Source organism: Zeus faber, assembly GCF_960531495.2.
Source record: "Zeus faber genome assembly, chromosome: 4".
Classification (NCBI taxonomy): Eukaryota; Metazoa; Chordata; class Actinopteri; order Zeiformes; family Zeidae; genus Zeus; species Zeus faber.
Window position 1 is genome coordinate 28,047,548 of NC_137191.1, and position 21,332 is coordinate 28,068,879.

The 21,332-nt window shown below is 42.5% G+C and overlaps 1 protein-coding gene across 2 annotated transcripts; it reads left to right on the forward strand.

Moving 5' to 3' along the window:
- The first annotated feature begins 858 nt into the window (after positions 1-858).
- LOC307229631 (uncharacterized protein) lies at positions 859-20,361 on the forward strand. 2 transcript variants are annotated; one of them, XM_079999658.1, is made up of 6 exons: positions 859-904; positions 17,101-17,283; positions 17,377-17,461; positions 17,593-17,940; positions 18,096-18,233; positions 20,221-20,361. In XM_079999658.1, exons 3-6 carry the CDS (start codon positions 17,398-17,400, stop codon positions 20,226-20,228), a joined length of 558 nt encoding a protein of 185 aa, XP_079855784.1. In that variant the 5' UTR covers positions 859-904; positions 17,101-17,283; positions 17,377-17,397; the 3' UTR covers positions 20,229-20,361. The 2 variants fall into 2 exon arrangements, with proteins under 2 accessions (XP_079855784.1, XP_079855783.1); XM_079999657.1 differs by lacking the exon at positions 20,221-20,361 and having other exon boundaries at positions 18,096-20,103.
- Positions 20,362-21,332: the final 971 nt, after the last annotated feature.

Genomic DNA, 21,332 nt, shown 5'->3' on the forward strand with positions numbered 1-21,332 from the left:
TGTTGCAGGTATACCATACACAATATAATTGTCTGTTCTATTATTTTATGACATACAAATTTTTCCATACTGATGTGATATAATCGCTTAGTATACTGTATGGATTGTATAATGAATGATGCCATATTGGTTAAAAGCCAGAAGGGATCTTGTGAAAAAATACCATCTCAAAATCCTCAGAGAAGAATTTGAACCGAGCGTACTGAATACCCCACAAAATGATTTCTTCCTATGATTGCATGGGTACCGGGGCTGCAAAGGCGGTCCTGTCTTGTTTTCAGTCTACTGCCACCCAGGTTAAACGCAGAAGCACCATATGCCCTCAGGGAATGACAAAGTGTATCTTCTTAGAATATATTTAAATTAGGAGGAGCTGAAGGGCTGAAGGGAAGACATTTTATGCAACACAATGTTTGGACCAATTGATCGCAAGTTATCATTGGTCTCTCAATGTCAACCAAACCCTGGAAAGGCAAAAGGCCTTGAAACAATGCAGACAAACACAAGAACTAAGAAAGTGGAGGGCTTAGGACTGGAATCAACTGGTCAACACAGTGGGACGACACACAGTGTGCTAAGAGAGCTGTGATCTTAATCTGAACACATTATTGCCTCCCTTCCCACTGAACAACGGCAGGAGATGGACCAGTGCCGACCACGGTACACAAGTTCATAATTCATCCAGCGAGGAAGGAAGGACACAGCGTCTGACACCACTGGGACTATTGCCTCTTGCCCTGCTGTATACAGGAAGTAAGAGACTTCACTTCCCAGAAAGGAAATGACTAAGAAGAACTATTGCTGGCAGAGCTACATTATTTTTTATTTTTTTATTTTCAGCAGAGTACAAGGGTTGGTGTACCGACTGGTCATGCGACAGTCTTCAGGGGAAGCCGGGTAACAGGTAAGAAGCAAATTAATTGTATACTGTAGTAGAATCGACTTCTTGTTGATTTTAAAATTGAAAGGGCTGATTGTGACCATAACAATGCTGGGGATTGCGTTTACCATTTGATGACATAACCGTTAAACAAGAAAAAATTGCATCACTGTTTGATACGGATACTGACGTCTGCTTGGGACGATAAGTAGAAAAATAATGGAAACAGAGAAAAGAAGATTAAGCCTTGCAATGGGATCCCTTTATCTTACAAAATCACAGAAAGCAATAAAGATTCTTGAACTAGTTGGAGAATTTTCCCTGGCTGCTTCAGGCTTCAAGTGTTTTGACGAGTTCAATTGCTTTTATACAACAGGGCTACAAACTTTCAACGAGCCGTGTGATTCTATTTATTTTCGGGGGGGCTCTTTATTTGTCCTTGGGGAGCGCAAACTTTTCGTCAAACTTTTCCCGTGGCAGATCCGTTTATTAAGCCCCCAAGCCCTGTGAGAAAACCTTTCGAAAACTGGATTAGAATGACATTTCTGTTGACTTTGTTTTGGTCCAAACTGCCACAGCGCTACTCCCCTGGCACCACAAGCAATACTCTCCAAACCAACACTTTTCTAACTTCATATAGAGTAAGTGTAATTTGCAACTTCTACTGCGCTTGGTACTGTTTTTTTGGGGTTTTTTTTATCTGTGCTGTCAGCATGCTGGGCATACAACACAGAGTATTTGTGCCATCGCATCCAGGACAGAGTTAATCTGCAAGTGGAGTTCAAGTTCTCAACCTGCAATGCAACTCTTTATTCATTCTTAAATCATCAAGAACTGCTGCAATAACTCTGTCCTGTGGACGACCTGTAGGATGACCTGAGCACAGTTTTTGGTCATGGAGAGACCACCACCATCCCCCCTCTTTGGAGAACTATTTATCATGTTTGGATCTATAAACAACTGATCATTACTCCAAGAGGGGGAGAATCACCACGGTGAAACAAATAAACATAGAAACAAATAACATAAACATTGGACGACAACATGTATTGAAAAACAGTGAATTAGGTCCAGGAAAACTGGAGCTACAAATAATAATATATAATTAGTCATAATTATGGCAGCAAATGAGGGAAGAAAGGAGAGGAATGCAACCAGGAGGGTGCTGGGGTGCACTCCAAGCAGGTGTGATGGTGTTTGCGTGTGTGATGTAACCGCCTGTGTGTGTGTGTGTGTGTGTGTGTGTGTGTGTGTGTGTGTGGGTGTGTGTGTGTGTGTGTGTGTGTGTGTGTGTGCCTGTGTGTGTGTGTGTGTGTGTGTGTGTGTGTGTGTGTGTGTGTGTGTGTGTGTGTGTGTGTGTGTGTGTGTGTGTGTGTGATGTTCACCGATGAGTGTACATGACTTATCCCCATTGGCATTGGTGTAGAAGGTCGGTATTATGTCACGGCGCCTGCAAGCAGCGGCAGGGGCCCCGAAGCCCCCCTGAATATCATATACAGTAGAGTAAGTGTAATTTGCAACTTCTACTGCGCTTGGTACTGCTTTTAAGAAATGGCTTCTGAAGAGAAAGCGTGGAAGTGTTGCAGGCTTTTTGAGGACCTTGTGACAGCATAGCTTTTAAAAGAAACTGGAACATGCTGTAATTGCGCTGGTAGTAGAAACAACACGGCACGGCGAGAAACAGGAAGCTGGGCTATAAACTTGGACTGTGAGAGGCGGCTCACCTTTGACTCTTCCATCAGCTGTTTCTCTTGTCGCTTTGGAGGATAAACAGCACACTTCCTGATCCAAAGGTAGATCGAGTGCTCGGTGAGTAAGACACAGGAGGAGGAAGTGGAGAGAAGGAAATTCCTCCACAAAAGCAAATATCCATGTCAACTGTTCAAATAGTAGTATGCGGGAATAGAGGACTCAAACAATACATGGTGTCCTTTGTTCATCATTGTTCCGGGGTCAAGGTTCTGGGTGTTGCTAACTGGCAACCTACAGGCCAGATATGTATTGACTTGAAGAAATAATTCATAGGGTAGCAAATGTTACCCCACCACTATTATTGCATTCCCATCATGGTCTGAGAAGTTTCATATAAATCAGAAATGCACAAAAGGATCAACACTCTAACCCATTCAAGACTGAAAAATGTCATAATCCCTTAACATTTAAGTGGTAAATACTGTACAACTCAATTATAATAACCTATCCGACGGCCTATCACAGTATTCACTATGCAATATGCATGGTAATTTGTTCACACAACACAGTCAATTAGCACATTTAAGTAGTTGAAACACAGATACATGGTTATATTTATTGCCCTTGCTCTTGATTTTCCATGATAAGGAACATCTCTTTCAAATCATTCTACTCCATTCTGCACGCTTAACACTAGGGAACTCAGCAATTGCTATGTAGCAAATGCTATGTAGCATTTCCCAAACAAATTTTGTTCTCCAATCTTAGTGGACAGATACATGATTCTCTCTTTAGTCGAGAAAACAGGCAGGGTGGAATGGGTGGAGAAGAGTGTCCGGAGTGATCTGTGACAGAAGGGTTCCAGCAAGAGTGAAGGGGAAGGTCTACAGGACGGTAGTAAGAGCAGCTATAATGGAGGTGGCAGAGTTGAGGATGTTGAGATTTTCTTTGGGGGTGACAAGGATGGACAGGATTAACAATGAGTACATTAGAGGGACAGCTCAGGTTGGACAGTTTGGAGGAAAAGTGAGAGAGGCCAGATTGAGATGGTTTGGACACGTGTGTAGGAGAGATGAGAGTTACATTGGGAGAAGGACGCTGAGGATGGAGCTGCCAGGCAAGAGGAAAAGAGGAAGGCCAAAGAGAAGGTTTATGGATGTGGTGAGGGAGGACATGCAGGCGGTTGGTGTAAGGGAGGAAGATGAGCAGAACAGAAGGTATTGGAGGCAGATGATCCGCTGTGGTGACCCTTAACGGGAGCAGCCCAAAGAAAAAGAAGAAGAAGAAGAAGAAGAAGATACATGCAAGCTGCTCTTAGAATTCATTTGGCTGAATATACAACATGAAACCATGGTGAAATATATTAGAAGTATTGCAAATATGTCCAATTTCACATAAATTACAGTAAATAGGTTAGTTATATGTAGGGCAATGTTAGTCTTTTGTTGTTGTAGGGCAAATAGTTACGTTACGTTGTTGCAGTGTTAGTAATATAGTGTGGCGGGCTGCACATCAACACTTACTGTATATATTCTCTTCTCAATACACACATTTCTAGATGATGACTCATAAACCAAAGCGCTTTGTTTATAACCATTTATATATGTTTTAATTGTGTATTTTCACTTGTGTATGATGAGAAAATGGGTTTGAGACTAATTAAAAGATAAGTTACATTAATATGCAAAAAAAAAAAAGTACGCTTACCAAGCCCCAACTGCTAGAAACTACCGCACTGTGCCTCACCAAACAATCATGCCCTGTCAATTGTGAGTGAGTTACGGGTGACCACCGCTAAATGATCCACCCATTCATCACAGTAAGTGGAAGTATGTGCACAAGCCCCGAGGGAGAAACCAGTAGACAAGATACGTTTTTGCCGTGCATAGGCTCGAGAATTGGTGTGAAAGTTTCGATTCACACGAAGCAGTCCGTTTTGAACAGTCTATTGGTTCATTTTCACCTGGTGCTAGCTGAGTGTGAGATGGCTGATCTGAACGATGACTGACACGCCATTTTGGCAACCACTCAATTGAAACCTGTTTTGACACCTGTGCTGTGTAGTAAGAACTGTCATTTCAATCAGGACAGGTCACTAGAATGGGATATTTTTCAACCTGGGCCTTATGAAAATGTGTTTTCCCATCATTTATAACTGATCATAGTGCAACCTCACTCTTTTGATATGAACAGTTATCACTCTGCTCCAACTTCTCACTATGCCTAAAGGCAGATCTTAAGCCTTAAAAAATGTTAATTCTCCTTTTCAAATACAGGGAGCTGACAATATTGTCAGTCTGTGCATTTTATCAGATTTTCCAGGGCGTTATTCTCTGTTTAACAATTCTGAAATCAGCTCTTTGGGCTACATCCATACCAAAATAAGAGAATAGAAACAGGAATTTGCGCTACCTGCTGTAGCATGCATTACACTTTGGATTTCCTGCAACTACAAAAAGTTGTTTTAAATCAAATCTGATAATTGCTGCTCATCAAAACAAAAAAATATGTTGTCAAGAAGATGCCTGAAAAAATAAATAAATAAGGTTCTCGTGAGATAACATGTATAGATTAGTCCGCTTAAAGTAGTTGTCTTGAATGTTTTGTCGCTAAAAGATTAAAATTAAGCGTCTGAGTACATCCCAAAGCCTCAAACTTCTCAAACTCTCCAAGCCTCTGTCTCAGCCTCAGTGTACTATTGAATCCCATTCAACCAATGTTCTTGGTTCAACCGATCCATAGTCAAATTGTATGCCTTCAATGTCAAATGATGTTAAGGAAATAACCAGATTAATTCCCAGATCACCCTTTGATAAATAAATGTAATCTTAAGAGTGTAGAGTTTGGCCATTTGCCAAGTCTGAAAACAAATTCCTTCTTCCTTCTTGCTTTGATCTACATATTGAGCTTGGAGAACACAGAGCTTTCTTCTACCGGGAAATGCTCTTGCTACAGATTGGATTTCACTTGATTGCCTTCGTTTTACTCTCTCCGCCTCTGCCTCACTCACTCACCTTGGGAACAGCTCAAACATTGCTGGGCGAGGGAAAAAGTCATTTTTGTTATAGAAGCAATACACCATCTGACTGCCAATAATGCTTCTTGCTTCAACATTTAAAGCTGTGTAGGGAGATATAACATAAACTGAAAATATGCATTGGCAGACTTGACTGATCACGAGATTAGCACTCTGTTTGACTGTAATTGCCACACAAATTTGCCTGATGGAAACGGTATCCGGAACAATCTTCTTTTGGTAGGCATTAGATCGAAGATGCTATGTACGGCTTTGCCCATGCCGGCGTGGCTTCCATAGGAACTCTGGCCTGATTTAGGGGTTGCTGAAAAGTGATGCTTGTTGCATCACTTCCCCTGTTCCAGTAATATTTGCAGCCACTCTCCCGTCCAGTACAGAGAGAAACTCAGGTAGATCACAAGGGCAAATTTTTCTCATGTACATACTGTAAACCTGGTGCTCAGAATCTGAAATTTGGCCAGTGGTTGGTGCAGGTGAGCACAGCGGCATTCGGCCAGGTCATCCCCGGTGCATTGTGGAGCTTGCCTGCATCTCATGATGTGTTCCATGGTTCGGGATTCGTCACACACGCGTGCATCGCAAGTTGTTATTTTTCATTTCTTCATGGACACCTCGCAGCGTCCTTCGCCGACCTGCAGGCGGTCCAGTGTTTTTCCAGACAGGCCAAGGATGATCTTGGCCGGTAGCTATCAGTAAAACCAACCAAGCGTAAAATATATAAATAAATTACATTTTGACTGGGTGAGTGAAATTATCCTTCATTCATGATCCCATTTCAATCCCTGCCCCCTCGAGGACCCCAACAACAACTCTTAACACTTCAAACCCAACGGGACTAGCTGTTGCGGGGGTACATAATTGTTGTCTGTGCTGGCGTATTTATGCGTCGCTGACCTAAATGGTTGTAGACGACTTCTTTGCGCCTTCAGCCCCCAGGGGAGAAAGCCATCAGTCACCAGGGCTCAGAGGTCTGAGAAACACTGATAGAGGCTGTTTCCAGCTGCCGGTGAAATCGCTCATTAAAGGCAGAGCCTCTAATGGACGGAACTATCGTTTATGAAGGGTAATGCCTTTATAGGGGACATCAATGAAGGCTAACGGTCTGGCGGGGGGGTTTGACATATGAGACTCTTTGTCCCTTGACATTTCGGGGCACTCACCATTATGCAGTGTTCTCAGTGATGGTCGTGTAGCCCGGCGATTTCAGCATGGCAGTAAACCCATCGGGGTGGAGGGTTTAATTCCCTAACGGGCCATTCATGGAATAAATGTGTGTAGTACTCAAGACACTTATGTCTGCCAATGGCAGACGTTTTGGAAAGCCGGGAGTGCTGAAGTTAATAGTGGTGATTACAGCCGGTGGGTTTTTTTCCCCATGTTGGGTTATTTGATACTGATACTGATACTCACATCCTTCCAGGGGAGGAAAAGACAGTGGATTTCACGGAGGATCAAAAGGTGGAAGATTGTTCCCTTAGCGCTCATTATTTATTTAACGCTGTGAATTGCAAACGTCGTTACTTAATTCCATGCTCATTTCTTTAAATTCCTGCTTTTCAGCATCAAAAGAACCTCTCCCATTCGAAACACACCAATGTGGACAACACAAATACACACAACCGTTTCTCATCGCTGCTAGATTAGAGTCCCTACGGCCTCTGGCAAATAATAGCGCCACGCATGCTTCTCCTCAAAATTCCGTGGCCTGGAATCCACTAAATCAGCACAATACCTCTAAACAGTGCAAGCTCAAAGATAGATAGTCATGACATAAGCAGAGATTGGGGAAGGGAGAAGGAAGACGCAGCAGGCGTTTGATGATGGAATTTTCTGCTTGCCTTTGAAAACATTCGATTACATAAGGAGATCATTTATGGTGGGATGAATGGGCATGGTGTCCCCCACCAGCCTTATGTTGGAGTTAACCTTTGCCTGCATATCTCCCAATCTAGGTTAGATGCTCTTCACAAACGAGTAGAAACCACATGGTTTACTGTAGTTTGCTTGTATACTCGGACAAGTAGCTACAATGTTACTTGCAGTATCGCAGTAATGGTGCTCATATGTTGTTGCTACTGAGATGTTTGTCCCAATCCCAGATTCATTTTAAATTTCATGTTAGAGTTCAAATATCGAACATCATCAGACGAGGTGGAGATCCGGGTTGCGTACACGCTGTCATACAACAGACTTTGAATGCACCGTTACAGGCTCAATCTGGACTCCAAGCTCCTCTGGGTTTAATTGCAACTAAAGTTTGAAAGAGGCTGCACAGATAGCAGCAGAGTGCTGTCAAACATACAGTAAAGCCTTCTCACCGCCAAACATGGATGCTTCTTCACGAGGGAGATGAAGATTTCAGATTCCCTCTTTGCCATAATCACTCTGTTGTCACAATTAAGGACACAACAGTCAGTTGAAATCTCTCGACAACGAGAACTGTCAATCGCAATTTTTCGCGAAGTGGATATGCGAGCGTAGTTAATCACGCAGAGTCGTCCGTCTTCTGCAGAAGCTTAAAAAAGGAAAACCTTTAATCACTCCATTGCGAAACAACTCCCAAACCGTGATTTCACCGGGGAACGAAAGGCTCTGTGTGGCCACGATGACCCCGTGAATTCACACCTCGCACCATTCCCCAACCACAAAGTACAAATGAACAGATGCGTCTAATCCGTCGCATTAGCAAACATTGGCTCCTAGATTGGGTTTTGGCTCTACAACTGCCACGAGGGGAGCCAAGCTACTGAGCAAGATTAGCTTTCTGATTCTACAGGAAAAAAAACAAAAAACTGTCTATGATCCCCTCGTAGCGGGGGGGCGGGGGGGTAAATCCTCTACTCAAACATGAATTTGTCATCCCCAAGAGGCTGCTGACAAGATTTCTGAGCCCACATTAGGCGTGGGATACACACCTAAATATGCCCGACGTTTGCCGTCCATAGAAAGACAACGGGAGTCCCTGAGTTGCTCTCTCCTACAGAGATTACAAGGGGGATTACGGCCGACTGAATGCTTATTACCCAGTTTAAGACGTTGGGCTGGTTACAGGGAAAAACAACCTAGTTTGATGAGCCGATGAATCACAGATGCTGGCAAGTTGGGACAGTCACGATGCAGAAGCCGATTATAACACTTGGAGGATGCTTCTGGCGACTCCCTAAAAAATAAGATGAAAGTGAATTTCTACTTTGGAGATGAGACCGTTGAGAATGTAGAGCTGCTTTCATACATAGATCCCGCAATGCTACCGTAAAGAAGAGGCGTCAGTGTCGCAGCTTTGCCTTTTTTTACGCTGAACCAAACAAAGGCCGCATAATGTCGCCCCCGTGTGTGATTTTAGTCAGCATTTCCGGATCAGAGGCGTGATCATGGGGCGTCACATGTAATTTGACAGCACCGGCCTCTAGTGAGACCTATAACATATGCGACAGGCATTTTATTAGATAAAATGGGTGTTTTTATTTAGATTGTTTAATCCGTCTGAGAAAGCGACGCCATCCACGATCAATTAACTAGTCTAGTGGACTCGTTCTCTGTTAGAAGACGCGGACAAATGGCTCTCTGGTTGAAAGCGCTCTAAAAGCAGGAAGTGATGCTGCGTTCACAGGACTCCGAAAACTGTGATTAGTGTTTCCCCCATACATTTTTCGATTTCAAAGGGTGTTTTTCTGAGTTTAGAAGAAAATATTTTAAAGGGAAAATTTAACGTTAATTTCTTATATTTATAATGTCTCATTTAAATTAATGTTCTGTTTAATTTGTTGGGTATTCATGTGCAATTTGTTCAGTAAAAGCGTGTTCGAAATGATTTATTAAATTTCTTTATTCACTGTGCATAGGCTATTCAATGTTTGGGGTCTATGTTAGCAGTGTACCTATTAAAGCAGAAAGACATAAGAATTGTATAGCTAATGCACACTTCAATATTTGTTTATTTATCATATATTCATATCATATATATTTAAGTCATAGTTATCGCAATATTTAAAATGTTATGGCACATTGCAGATTTTCCTCATATCGTGCAGGCCGACTGGCAATAAAAGCTCTTCTTTTATTACCAGCATTAATTGTTCATATTTAATTATATTATTATATAAGTAATAACCCAGAGACGTAACTTAATCACCAGACCATCTGCGCCACTCACGCACTGTCCAAACCCTCCATCTGCTTCCTCACTATAGCACCAAACTAAATAAAGTAAACACCAAATAAAAAAACAACAACTTTTATATATATATATATTAAGCCATTTAAGTGTGATATTCCAGAGAAGACAGCATCTACCGGCTCCATCACTGGAGTGTGAAACTCCGGACCAGCAGGCAGCCGCAGCAGACATGGCACAATAGAGATGGCTCATCGCCCACGTAACATCCGGCTGTATTCCAGTGTGGAGAGCGACAAAAAGTTAAAATATTTCAACTTTGCACGGCAAATGCCATGTAACATTTATGTTGCCGGTGTTTCTGCCGGGCCTGCCGTCATGCTGTCGTCCACTAACATGACTTCCGTTTGGCTGTCTCTCGTGTTCCATGTGAATGCAGCAGTCACGGTGGCCACTCGCACACATAACACGTCATCAAAACATCACACCCCTGTGATCGATAAGGTGAATCAATAATCTGTGAGCATATAGCAGGGCTACCACTGCCAAGACAGTTGTTAGTCTGCCACATATTCCTGATATCATGGGGAATAAAACAGGTGTTCAAAATTGCCCATGATGTGATACAATATCGAGCATGCGCCAAAGGACTTTCCCTAAGATTCCCAGACAAAGATCTGAAGAGACTCTAAGGAAATCTGTTCTCTTAAGGGTCTGATCAGTATTGATCAGGTGTTAAGGCACTGATGGGACTTTGCTTGAATGTAGGAAGAATTAACTTCAAATGTAGCGTAGACGCTACATATAACTACACACATAAAAGTGTGTAATGTAAAATAATGGAACAATAATTAATTGTAGACCTTCATGGTGCTCTCTGACCCTCCCATAAACCCAGTGAGTCATGACACAGCGTTTGCTGTGAGACGGCAGCGTTTATGGCCAGTGATAGGGGGCAGGAGGCAGTGTAAGGAGTTTGGCAATGCTCTTTGAATCGCTTATAAATGTGAATCATTCATTTGTAAAAAAGACAGTGGCCTCAAAGGCTCAGGTAGAAGACATAGACGATCATTGCGTGGGCGAGTCAGAAAAGAGTTAGAGGGATTCTGTGCAGTTGGTGTGAGGCTTTTATCAGTAAATCTACTGTGTACTGAACCCACATTGTTAAGTAAATAGAGATTATAGAAACCATTAAATCATGCTGAGACATGCAATAGAGAGTCGATGTTTGTCTCTGTGTTTTCACTATGAACGCAGATAAATCAATCAATGTCAACCACGTCAGATAATAAAAAGTGACCTCAATGAGTTTGTCCACTTGCACCATAGAGTCAATGGAACGCATGAACACCATTTTCATACTAATTCTTACTTTTGTTCCTGGGAAAAATGAACAAATGAAAAACCAAAGTAGGGGGTTCTGAAACGTGCAGCACCCCTGGATTTTGTGTGCCCATTAACAGCCCCCGACACCCAAGAAGAACAGGGAATCGCTCTCAGCAGAAGGCACGACTCTCAAAGTGCTGCAATAAAAGCAAATGCGGCTCTGCTGTCAGTTTTGACATTGTAGCCTTGGGCTCAATATACAGTATATAGTTAATATGAGATATACAGTATGTACTCTAATTACAGTATATAGCACACACACTCACACACCCTCACAACACACACACACACACACACACACACACACACACACACACACACACACACACACACACACACACACACACACACACGCTGTATATACAATACCAGTCAAAAATAATACTAATAATATATATAGATACAGAGATATATTATATATATACTGTGTGTATGTATATATATATATATATATATATACAGTATATATGTACAGTGTGTATATATATATACTGTATATACAGTATATATATTATTAGTATTATTTTTGACTGGCACGGTATATACAGTGTGTGTGTATATATATCTATCGAATATACGTATATATACACCAATGAGCCACAACATGAAAACCACCACTAATAACCGCTAATATTGTGTAGGTCCCCCTTGTGCCGCTAAAACAGCGCTGTGCCGCTAAAACAGCGCTGACCCGTCAAGACACAGACTCCACAAGACCTCTGAAGGTGTCCTGTAGTATCTGGCACCAAGACATTAGCAGCAGATCCTTTAAGTCCTGTAAGTGGGGAGGTAGGGCCAAGATGGATCAGGCTTGTTGTTCCAGCGATTGGGTTGGACCCTAACCCCGGCCAGCCACATGATGTAGAAAACATGATTCATCAGACCAGGACACCTTCTTCCATTGCTCCATGGTCCAGTTCTGATCCTCATGTGCCCATTGTAGGCACTTTCTGTGGTGGACAGGGGTCATCATGGGCAACTGACCGGTCTGTGGCTACGCAGCCCCATACACAGCAAGCTGTGATGCACTGTGTGTTCTGACACCTTTCTATCATAGCAGCATTAACCTTTTCAGCAAGTTGTGCTACAGTAGCTGTTCTGTGGTATGGGACCAGACGGGCTAGATTTCTCTCCCTATACGCATCACTGAGCCCATGGACACCGATGACCCTGTTGCTAGTTCACCAGTTTTCCTTCCTTGGACCACTTTTTGTAGGTACTAACCACTGCATACCAGGAACACCCCACAAGACCTGCCATTTTGGAGATGCTATGAGAGATGCTACCCAGTTGTCAAACCATCACAATTTGGCCCTTGCCAATATCTTGGTAAAAGTGAAAGAGGAACAGCATTCTTTCAATGGTTTCTTTCAGTGGCACAAGACATATGTTGGAAAACCCCTCATGCCCTCCTTTCCTCTTTTATTATATTTAAAAAGTCGAGAAAAACCCTCATGAATGTAATCTGAAACATGAAAGTAATATGTAGACAGTGGCATGGCAGTGTTTTTAAACTGGATTTAACTAGACTCTAATCATGATTTTCAAGTACTATTCATTTGGAAATGCTGCGTAGGAAAGGCTCTTTGGACATGACAAGTTCAATGAAGACTGAATGGATGACAATAGCTGGACAGGTTGCGTACAAAGTGAATAAAAATAAATGGGGAAAGTAAAAATGTTTTGGGCCTGTGTAAACAGACCTGCATAATAGAGGCTTGCGTCTGACGCATGTTAATGGTATTTGCCCTCTGGGAACGTCCCACAGAGTATAAGCCAAGCAGTGCTGGGAATAGCAGTTCGTGCATCGGATAAAAGTCCCAAGTGTTTCAAATGCAGCGGGCAGAGCCACTGAATAGTCCTTTCGGTTTGTGAATAAACAACGCCACAAACAAAGACTGTGACAGGAATGATAATGCTCAGCATCCATATACACACAGCTCCTTTTTGCATTTTCTCCATTGGAAACAAAGCGAGCCTATATTGTCTGGCGGAAACCCACTAAGTTGTTCCTGTAACGCCATAAAGTCCCGTTCTATCTAAACAACACCTGCGGCACCCTTGCAGACACCTTGAGGGACAGGTGTCTGAAGAGACACGTCTGTCTCGACAAAAGTTCTTTGATTTTTAATCTTAGAAGTAAAGACAACGCCGAACAAGAGCTTCAAAAAACCTTGTTCTCCTTTTAGCTGGAAGAACGCTGCTGGAACTTCCACGGAACTCCATGGAAGTTCAAGAGTGTGATGGGAGTGTCCAGAATGATGCCTCCAGTGAATCTTTCTGGACACACTTTGTGGAATGCTCTCACTTACTCAGAATTTTAGCAGACTCATGCGAGTGAATAACTGAGGCATAATTTTAGGTAATGCCTGTTGACACACCGGTAAGAAAATTATGATATATGACATAAATGTAAATACATGTATTCACAGAGACATTTACAGGGACATTTTGAATATATTTTGGCAGGAAAAAGTACTATTTTAGCTTTATGAGTTAGTTAATAAAAATAAAGTTATAGTTTCAGTTTTTTCCTACAATAATTTCACAAAATCACAGCTACTTATTATTATTATTATTATTATTATTATTATTATTATTATTATTATTGATAATAATAATAATGATGAGAATAATAATAATTATAAATATAGCTGCAGGCAGCAAAACACAGGGTCCAGGTTAGTCGTGGTAGTTCCGAATTACAGTTCTGTGAAACATAGCATCACTTTTCTTCCAACACCTATCACAAATTTCCGAGTTCACATGGATCGCAGGATGGACTTCTGCCCACAGCTTCTTTATTTTCTTTTGCTTCCTCATTACGATAGTCTCAAACCGCCAAAATACATGCGCTGCAAAGTGACAGGCTGAGCTTACAGTTTCACGGCGACAAGGAAGGTTGAGCAGGGTACAACTTAATGGAAATGAGCAGCGTTGGGCACTGGGCGACAGCCAATAGGGGGGGTTATTCTCTTCCCTGTCGCCACTGTTAAATGCCTCCTAATTTTTCAAACGTTTACATTTGCCTATAAACCAAGTCTTGTCATTGTTGTAACTCATAGTGGTGCCTGTGGGAAGAGCTGCACTCCAAGGTTGATATATGGCGTCTCAGTGTGATGCAGACTGTGTTACCAGTTGTAGACAGTGGTGTAGCACTGATCCACTGTGTTCTCCTCTCTGCTCGGACAGTTAATAAACTGCTTATATTTCGGGAGTTCATGTCTTATTTTCCCTTGTGTGCCATATGGGGCAACAATGAGAGAGTGACTTAATGACATGGTGACGACTCTCTGTGACTAATTATATTTTTCTGTGTCCTCGTGACACGCAGAATTACTACTAACACGCATGACAATTTTCCGAGTCCCATGGAACGCATCATCGGCAACTTCAGTCTGTATGTTACAACTGGCTCGAATGCTGCAAAATTAGGAGGGACACAACACCACATCGAACACTTGGTTAGATACGAATAGAAGACATTAATTTACAAAAAGGGCAAAAGAGATAAAATAAAAAGATTATAAAAAATCGAACAAAGGGCCAGGTGTTGTGTCAGGTCGTCTCCACCCAAAGTAGATACTATGTATGGAGTGTATGAGTATGGAGTGTACACCACACACTTTGAATGGTGCGAATGCCCCCCCAGAGCCACAACCTGCACATAATAACGAATTGGATGGTGATGTCACAAAGCGTCCCGCTCCGCAAACTCAACTTGTTCCACCACCCGACCAGAAGTTGTAGAACTAGGCGTATCGGCGATGAGCGAACGTTCTGAAACTTCCGGTAAATTTTGGTTCTTCCGAAAGCGTTTTTTTCACTAATTCCTGCTCCAAATGAAGATCAATGGATGGATCAAACTTGAACCAGAAGATGTCTGAGACCTCCCAGTTGTCGTAGGCCAGACACTTTTAGCCCGAAATATGCCAAGGAGAATAATAATAATTAAATCTGACTATAAACAATAATAATAATAATAATAATAATAACAATCATTTTGTTTATCGACTGGTATTAGCCAAAACTTTAGCACCTTCTGAATGTCAAGTTATCAATCACTTGTTTATAGAGTAAAATTACTTTGAACTACAATTCCAAAGAAGGCAAAACCTGGACTTTTGGGCTTTTGCTTAAAAGGAGAAATGACCACTCACAAATTCCTGTCTTTCCAGTCAGAACTCGAGTATTATTCCTATGAAGACTAGAAGTGGTGGTGCATAAGATTACGTCAAAAGACCCACAACGCTGTCCGTCTTGTACGACATGTAAAGATAAGCCCACTATCCAAGTGCGTGGTTGTCTGTTTTATGTCGTCTGACAGTAAATGGTTATCCGGTTTACATACCTGGTTCAACGAATCTACTGACAGTTTTCACGCCGACTACCTTTGATAACAAGACTGTTCGTTTCATGACTAGGCTCTGACCTGAGACTATTTTGTCTTCCTCGATTACCGGAACATTGAATATACTTTAAAACTTTCTTCTTTAAGCGAGGCCAAAAGCTGGGTTTGGGAGCATTATGTTTTTAATATGACCTACTAATAGTTCTCACTTTCAGTTCATTGTGATGAACACAGAGCTGCTATTCTAGCTGGAACTGATGAACCAGTACCAATTTTGATCTTGCAACACAAGAGCAGATTTACACTGATTTAGGTTGGTTATTATAGCTATTTTTAGGGGGGTTTTAAGCGGGAAAATTCTCACTCATGAAAGCTTTAAACAAAATATAAGTTAAACCTGTTCTTGGGGAATGACTGAAACCTGCCTGAAACATCAACTTGAAAGGCTAGACAGACTTCCTTTGACCCAAGAGTCCATTGGCCCCCCATTTTCAAATCCACCGCACTAATCTCTACGGGAGTGGGATCCAAACCCAACTGGAATTACTCTCAAAAAGTAATTAATGGCCGGTGAAGCCCTTCAGCCGCTTACCAGGCCTGGATGGCGTCCGACGGGATGCAGCGCTGGGAGTAAATCTGAGGCTCACGTTAGGTTGAGTACGGGATTTTGGGGGTGTGATAAATCTTTCAAACTATTTTTATTTTGTTTTTGGAAGACAGTGAGATATGAGGGAGTTGTTTATCTTTGTGTGTGTATGTGTGTGTTGTGTGCATGTGTCTATACAAGCTGTGTGTATGCACAGATGTGAATAACATGTCTCACGGTTATGTGTTTGCACACGTTGTATTTGTGTGTTCTTATCTCCAGCGAACCTTGCAGGTCTTTGTGTGATGTGTCAAAAAGCTGATCTGACACAATAAACTGAACACACACTGTCACATCTTCCCGATAGCAAATGGTGGAAAACGACAGCAGCTGAATTGTTTTCCATTTAAAAAGAAAAGCGGATAACGCTTTGATGATAACGCTTTGATCACGTGACATGTGGCTTTTATCTTAATTTTATTTTTTTTCTGACCTGCGATGAACATATGGCGCGTCAAATGCTGCCCACTGCTCCTGGCTGCTCCCCCGGAGGAAGGACAAGCCAGGATGGGTTAAATGCAGAGGCCAGATTTCACCGGCCACCCTCCAAAGCATGTGCATGTGTTCGGTATGCTTGTGTTGTATTGTTGTGTGTTGCGTGACAATTAAAGATTCTTCTTCTTGATGTGACCTGCTGCAACACTGCAATATACCCCCGGGATGAATATAGTAAGTAAGTAGTATCTATCTCGGTGAGAGACACCAAACAAACAAGGGGAATACGGAATTTCCATTTGGCTGGTGACATGATGGAATAATGCATCAAAAGGCTTGCGATGATCTCACAGCAAGTTGGAACGTATCGGGTTGGAAGAGTCCACCACATCAAGCAAAAGGACCATACAAAGTCTCCATTTGTAGCAGCTCTTTATGCCTTTCTCTTTCACTCTCTCACTCTCTCTCTCTCTCTCTCTCTCTCTCTCTCTCTCTCTCTCTCCCTCTCTCTCTCTCACACACACACTCACACACACCCTTTCACTCCTTTGTCTCTCAGATTGACATAGTGGGGAAATACCCACCACCCAGAAAACATCAGCTCGCTGTGTCTCTGTAATCATTAAACCTCCTGCACTCTCCGGAAGCAAAGGCTTGAGTCATGAAGGAGGAGCTGGAACCCAGAAGAGATCCGCAGTAGAAAACTCAGGAAAGGAGCCGAACACAAGCAGCCATCACAGAGGTAGGACTCAACCGGCACAGCGCGGTTTTACCAAAACTCAAAACTCAAAGCTGACCAAACCTTAATGGGAAATGTATTATGTCCATGTTGTAGGCAAATGGTCCTATACCAAGAATGGGTTGGCGAACATTGCAAATTGTGCTTTGCCTTATTGCCGGGACAGTTCTTCCAGTGCATGGTACGTAAAACTACTCATTCGCAAGGGTGCTGTTTCTGGACAGCGTGTCAGAACATGCACATGACATCATAACATTCTTGTGCAAAATCAGACCTTTGTGCTCAGTTGCTAACCAGTGTACGGGTGGGCAGCCCTGTTCACAAAGCCGGTGAGGCTGGAGGTGAGCAAGGTGGTGACAGCGGAGTGTGACCAGCAGGTGACGCTGCACTGCAACGTCTCCTCCTCCCAGGACAGCCTGACCATCAAAAGTTTCTCCTGGATCCGCAACAACCAGCTCCTGTGCCAGTTCGACGGAAAGAACCTGAACGAACACGGCGGCGACGAGACGAGGGGCTTCAGTTGCAGCTACAGGTGGGGACAGTTGTCTCTCACCTTTTACAAAATACAGCCTCTGGAGAGTGGGCCGTCCAACACCTACACGTGCCAGCTGCGCTCCAATCAGAGTCCTACATGGGAGCAAATGATGGTGGAGTTGAAAGGTCAGAGTCTTGCACTTATACCAACAGAAATTATAAATGTTGATGATATCTTGGGGAGACTATTGAATTAATTTAATAATCTGTAATGTATGTGTACATATACCTCCATTGTGATTTTAATCTTGAAATCCCTCTTCTCGCTGTCTCGGGCTCAGAGTGTTACGCTGATGTTGACGCCGCCTTGACTCCCGAGGGCCCCAGCTGCAACTTTACGGGCGTGCACCCGGACGGCGAGGTACACTGGTTCCACGGCACCACCAGGCTGACGGGAGACTCTGTGAAGACCAAGACAAGTAAGCGCGTGGAGGCGGGGGGCTGGCTGACCATCATCAGTTCCCTGCAGGGCACGGATTACGAGGGGCCCTATAACTGCTCCTTGTGGAACCCCAGATCCAACACATACATCACTAGCAAAGCTGTTGAGAGAAATCAAAATCCACAGCAAATTCACAGTGGAGTAGGAACGCGTGAACCCCTGTCGAAATTCTGTGTTTTTTTGTTTGTAATTGTCCTCTTGATAAAATAATGGATTATCCCTCCCAAGAAAGGAGAACAAAGAAAAATAGATAGTGAATTTTGTTCACATCTGCTGGTGGATCACAGCAAGACATCTCACAGGGGTATAGTGATAAGTGCTATTGTGTGGAGTAGTCACACATTCTCAAGGTCCAAAGGGTGCTGATAAGCAGCGATAACGGAGCCAATAATCCCCAGGCCGTGGAGAACTAATGATCGGCCTGACTTTTGCTTTCGGTTTTGTGTTTTGTTAGGGTGGGTGAGAGAGCGCAGGGATCAGATCGTTTAAAAGATTCATTTCAGACTATCTCATTTATTTTTTAATTTCAAACAGGCTTACCGGAAGTTGCACGCTTGCACATGTACAGAGACATATCTCCGCTTAATCTGTACATGGGGGTTTGGGAGCCTTTAATTGTCTATTGTTGGGGAACAGTCTTCAGATATTGCATATGCAAGAAACTCGCTAATATGCACAGGCCGAGCAGGCCCCTAAGTCCCTTTTCTGGATTGTGTGTCTTAAAGGGGTTAGTGTGAGTGATACTTTGTTGTATAATGTGAGTGATTATCAGAAAGTGCCTTTTGAATGACATTTTCCTTTTTGCTATAACTCCTGGGAGAGTCAGCAGCAGTGAGAAATCAGCTCGTTAACATATAAAAGATGAGACCATGAAAGGATTTAAACATCATCGCGCTGAAAATGTTTCGTTCAGACCAGAGTTGTTCCAAACTTATTTTTCTGGGGACACACACTTTTAAAAGTGACACAAGTGAGTCCCTTGTATGCCAACAATAACGTATCTTAACTATAATAACTTCCCTTATCTATAAACCAGAGCAAATTTGTGGGGAAACAAATATTTCTGACTCTTTTTTTTGCCACCATTTCTTCATTAAGCGCTGATATTGGAGGTTGAACAAGTAAACCAAGCATTTCTATGACATCCCAAATGTGCTACTGAAGGCAGTATTTTACATTTTACATATATGTTGATAAATGAGGCCCAAATATTGCATATTGCAATTGCCTTCGGGAGTTTATAGGCTTGCTCATTTTTTATTTTCTCTTTGAAATAGTGTAGATTGTTTCTTTTTAGTGTGGTTTGCTGTGAATGGAAACATAATTTTGAATTTTGAAGACGAGGGAAGAAATTCTGCAGTTCTTAAAGATCTCTCACCCAGATCTTCGGCTACATGCTGCGCTCTAGTGGCACCTCCTCGATAATCAAAACTGTATGACTGGGTGTTTTTTGTTTTTTGAAATGAGGATGTTTAATTATATCGACTTCTCTAGGGAAATGTTGTTTCGTAAAATGAATGAGTCACTGACCTGACAAGCATTCACGGATACGCACTAGATATTCTGAATGCTTAATAGATGGCATCTGGTAAGAGGAGTAACATTCAAGCACAAACTACACACAAACTATCAAGCAAATCTGTGTGAAAGGGGAATAATTTTCCTGATCTGCTGACTGGGATTTGACCACTTCAAGCTCCTACCTGAATGCAAACAACGGTACCGACTCATAAAAGGACATCAGACAAATAAATAAGCTGATTGAATAACCGACCGTGTACTGTATGAAAGAGTTGGGATGATTTATCAAAAAATATACTGTAAATTATAATGTCATTTTGTATGTTTGCTTGATTAAAGAAATCGAATTAAAGTCCTTCCAGCTTCTTTTCTTATTTTCCTTTTCATTTGTTCTGGTCCAAAGAACTGATTTTGTGGAGTGTTTTTTTCTATTCCATTTACAGTGCAGTAATGGTCTTCAAAAGGGGGTCCGCGACTCCTACGTCGTCCGCGGAGGCACTGCAGGGGGTCCGCCATTTTATGCTTATTTTGATTTTTTTTTTTAAATTTTTTATGTCACAATTATTTTTGACCAAACAATTAGAGAGTAACCTCAACCTTTGACATGAAAGCTGAAAGCGAAACGAGGTCAAAAACCTCACGTTCTACAACCTGTGTCTCTGACATACAGTACACAGGTAAACTCCTGCACGGCTGACCTGCCATAAAAGCACATGGTGAATGGTTTGTATTATTGTATTGCACGTAAAAAAAAAAAAAAAAATCAGATTTGAGAAAACAGAAAATGTGGATTTTAGAGTTTTTTCAACCCGCAGTCCATTTAAAACTTGTATACTTACTCTAAGGAGGTTGTAGTGCTTTCTGCTGGTCCTGCTGTGTTAGATGTGTAATAGCCGTTCGCCGCCGCTAGAGGTAGCAAGATGCACGTCTAACGGTAGATGCAGCTACAACTGGAAGACACAAGCGTTGCAGCAGCTTTCAGTGCTGTGCAAGGAAACTGACGCCTATTCACCACGACATTTACATGTAGATGAGATGCTACCATTCTAAATGCCTTTGTAATGAGATGCTTCTATTCTAAATGCACATCTGCGATTCCAAGTGATGTAATTTCTTCCATGTCAAAGCGCTTTTAACATTTTCTTATATTTTTCTTTGTGTGTGTGTGTGTGTGTGTGTGTGTGTGTGTGTGTGGCCGTTGGGAACGGGGCTTTGTGTCCGCCGTGGTCCCGCTGTGCTGTTTAATCACTGCCCACTGTTTGAAGTGCTGAGGTACCAGCTGAGGTGCACGGCGGAAGGCGGCCTTCCCCACACACACACACACACACACACACACAGAGACACACACACACACACAGACTCGATCACATGAGAGTGAGGTCCCTATGGCAACGGAGAGGTGTTTATACTGCGCCTCAATGTGCCCCCTTTGGCTTCATCTGTCTTTCTTTGCATGTGTGCGAGAGAGAGAGAGAGAGAGAGAGAGAGAGAGAGAGAATGTGTGTGTGTGTGTGTGTGTGTGTGTCTGTGTGTGTGTGTGTGTGTGTGTGTGTGT

Coding starts and splice junctions, on each gene's coding strand:
- LOC307229631 (XM_079999657.1), top strand. CDS start 17,398: ATGGGTTGGCGAACATTGCAAATTGTGCTTTGCCTTATTGCCGGGACA. Junction 17,462..17,592: donor GACAGTTCTTCCAGTGCATG/GTACGTAAAACT, acceptor ACGGGTGGGCAG/CCCTGTTCACAAAGCCGGTG. Junction 17,941..18,095: donor AATGATGGTGGAGTTGAAAG/GTCAGAGTCTTG, acceptor TCTCGGGCTCAG/AGTGTTACGCTGATGTTGAC.